Genomic DNA, 2,500 nt, shown 5'->3' with positions numbered 1-2,500 from the left:
TGTGTGTGCCTGTGTGTGTGTGCCTGTGTGTATGTGTGTGTGTGTGTGTGTGTGTGTGTGTGTGTGTGTGTGTGTGTGTGCGTGTGCGTGAGTGTGTGTGTGTGTGTGTATGTGTGTGTGTCTGTGTGTGTGTGTAGCTGACTGCTATAAGAAGAGTGAATGGTAAGAGTTCTGTGTGTGTGTGAGTGTGTGTGTGCGTGCGGGTGTGTGTGTGTGTGTGTGTGTGTGTGTGTGTGTGTGTGTGTGTGCGTGAGAGTGTATGTGTGTGTGTTATTTTCCTGCCAATAGCTGAGAACACATTTTTTAAATGCGAGAGCACAATTCGCGCAGCACTTGCGGAGTTCCTTTCCTTCCTACGTGTGTCACTCATATTTACTATTTAATTATTATGTTGCCATGTGGTTGTATTTTATCATGTGCCATCTAGCTCACCACTGCAAAAAACAGGATATTCTGGTGAAATCTCATGTAGGAAGCAAAAACCTCTGTGTCTCTAATAATTTGTTATTTAAATGTGATGCATTTTAGACTAATGTGATCTTAGCTGCAGCTTTAATCAGATTAAGGATGCGATTAATGTGAGTCCCAAACATTGTACCGGTAACTACTGGTTGATGGATTATTTGAAATATACTAAATATACTTTATAAGCAGCATGTCATCTGATTGCTTTAATAAATAGTCACATACCAGCAGACTGTCAGCAGCATGTTAGAAATCTTATATTTTAAACATAACTGTTTGATAGTTGGATGGGTGATTGTAAGTGTTTAAGATATATAAGCCTGTCTTACCTCTCACATGTATCAGTTTATACAGAAATACTAGTCTGTTACAGTGATATAGAGATTTGTTTTAATTGTTAATGCAGGACTGATATCACTGTGCTGTGACTTCACTGATCATTTCCAGGTTATTTTAGAAAGTCTCCACCTGTAATGACATTGACACAGTCAAGATCAAGAACAGGTGCAGAACTGCTGATGAAGAACTGCAGTTTATTCTACATCCCCAAAACACGCTGTCCAAACAAACCTTGGATGATTAAGAGCATAATTATTACAAATACAAATACAAGTTACAAATACAAAACATATTACATTGCTAACTACATCTATCATTATTTATACTGGATATCGACCAGAAATTCCTTTACTTTCTACAGTTATCACAGGATATAATTCAAGCACACTGGCGTGTGCTTGCCCACATATGTGCGGTTATTGATGCATGGTTAGGTCGAGAGCTGGCAGGTCAGATGTATCCAGAATACCTGCTTCATGCAGAAATACACAGAGAAAAAAACCTCATCTGTTGTTTTGCAAATAAATAAGCGGGTATATTTAAGTAATTCATCACGTTATTCGGGCCGTGGACTCGCATGTTTGTCATGTCGTTCCCAACCAATAAGAATGTAGAGGAGCAGAAGGAACAACTTCACTTTGCTACTTCTTTCTGATTGGCTGATGACTTTTGGCAGCGTCATAGTGGTGATGAGTTTGAGCGCGCAAACAAACAAGTTTGTGCACAAGCAGAGCAAAGTGAATCTGAGCGAGAGCAGAGTAAACATGAGGAAAGGAAAATAACGCAGCATGTGTGTGTCTGTGTGTGCACTCATGGAAACCTGTGTGTGTGTGTGTGTGTGTGTGAGCCTGTGACTCTCAGTGTTGAGTGTTGGAGAGGGAGGCTTCTGGGAAGGAACAGTGAAAGGACGCACTGGCTGGTTTCCCTCAGACTGTGTGGAAGAGGTGCTCCCACAGAACCAGGAACAGAGACCAGGTACACACACACACGCACACGCACACACAAACACATACACACACACGCATGCACACACACACACACACACATGCATACACACACACACGCATACACACACACGCATGCAAACATACGTCCATAAACACACACACATGTATACACAAACATTCACATATGCATGCACACACTCATACACAAACACACACTCCTACATGCATGCATACACACACACACACACACGCATATATACACACACTCATACGCGCATGCATACACACACAGATATACACACACACATACATACATGCACATACACACACAAATAAGCATACACACACTCACTTATACATAACACATGACTACGTACACACATTCCCAGGAGAGTTTTGAGTACCCTTGAATAAGTTAGAGGCAGGAGAGTGTTAAAAAGCAATCATAGTGAAACTGGGTGCTAGGGTTAGGGTTAAGGTTTAGGATTAGGGTTTAAGATTAGGGTTAGAATTAGGTTTAAGGGTTAAGGTTAGGATTATGGTTTAGGGTTAGGGTTAGGAATAGGGTTTTGTATTATGGTTTAGTATTAGGGTTAAGGGTTAGGGTCAGAATTAGGGTTTAGGATTAGGGTTAGGATTAGGTTTAAGGGTTAGGGTTAGGATTAGGGTTTAGGATTATGGTTTAGGATTAGGGTTTAGGTTTAGAGTTAGGATTATGGTTTAGGATTTGGGTTTAGATTTAGAGTTAG

At 40.7% G+C, this 2,500-nt stretch overlaps 1 protein-coding gene across 16 annotated transcripts in view; it reads left to right on the top strand.

The window, feature by feature from the left end:
* Positions 1-2,500, top strand: part of LOC113568011 (SH3 and multiple ankyrin repeat domains protein 1) — an 82,381-nt gene that overhangs the window by 50,975 nt on the left and 28,906 nt on the right. For all 16 annotated transcript variants that reach the window (XM_081696031.1, XM_081696035.1, XM_081696030.1 and 13 more), the window contains one exon: positions 1,666-1,779. In XM_081696031.1, coding sequence (XP_081552157.1) covers positions 1,666-1,779 — 114 coding nt within the window. The remainder of the gene's footprint in view (positions 1-1,665; positions 1,780-2,500) is intronic.

The sequence above is a fragment of the Electrophorus electricus genome, chromosome 14 (genome assembly GCF_041902795.1).
Source record: "Electrophorus electricus isolate QZ-2024a chromosome 14, ASM4190279v1, whole genome shotgun sequence".
Taxonomy (NCBI): Eukaryota; Metazoa; Chordata; class Actinopteri; order Gymnotiformes; family Gymnotidae; genus Electrophorus; species Electrophorus electricus.
Note: the sequence above shows the minus strand (reverse complement) of the source record. Positions and strands in the feature narration are given on the sequence as shown.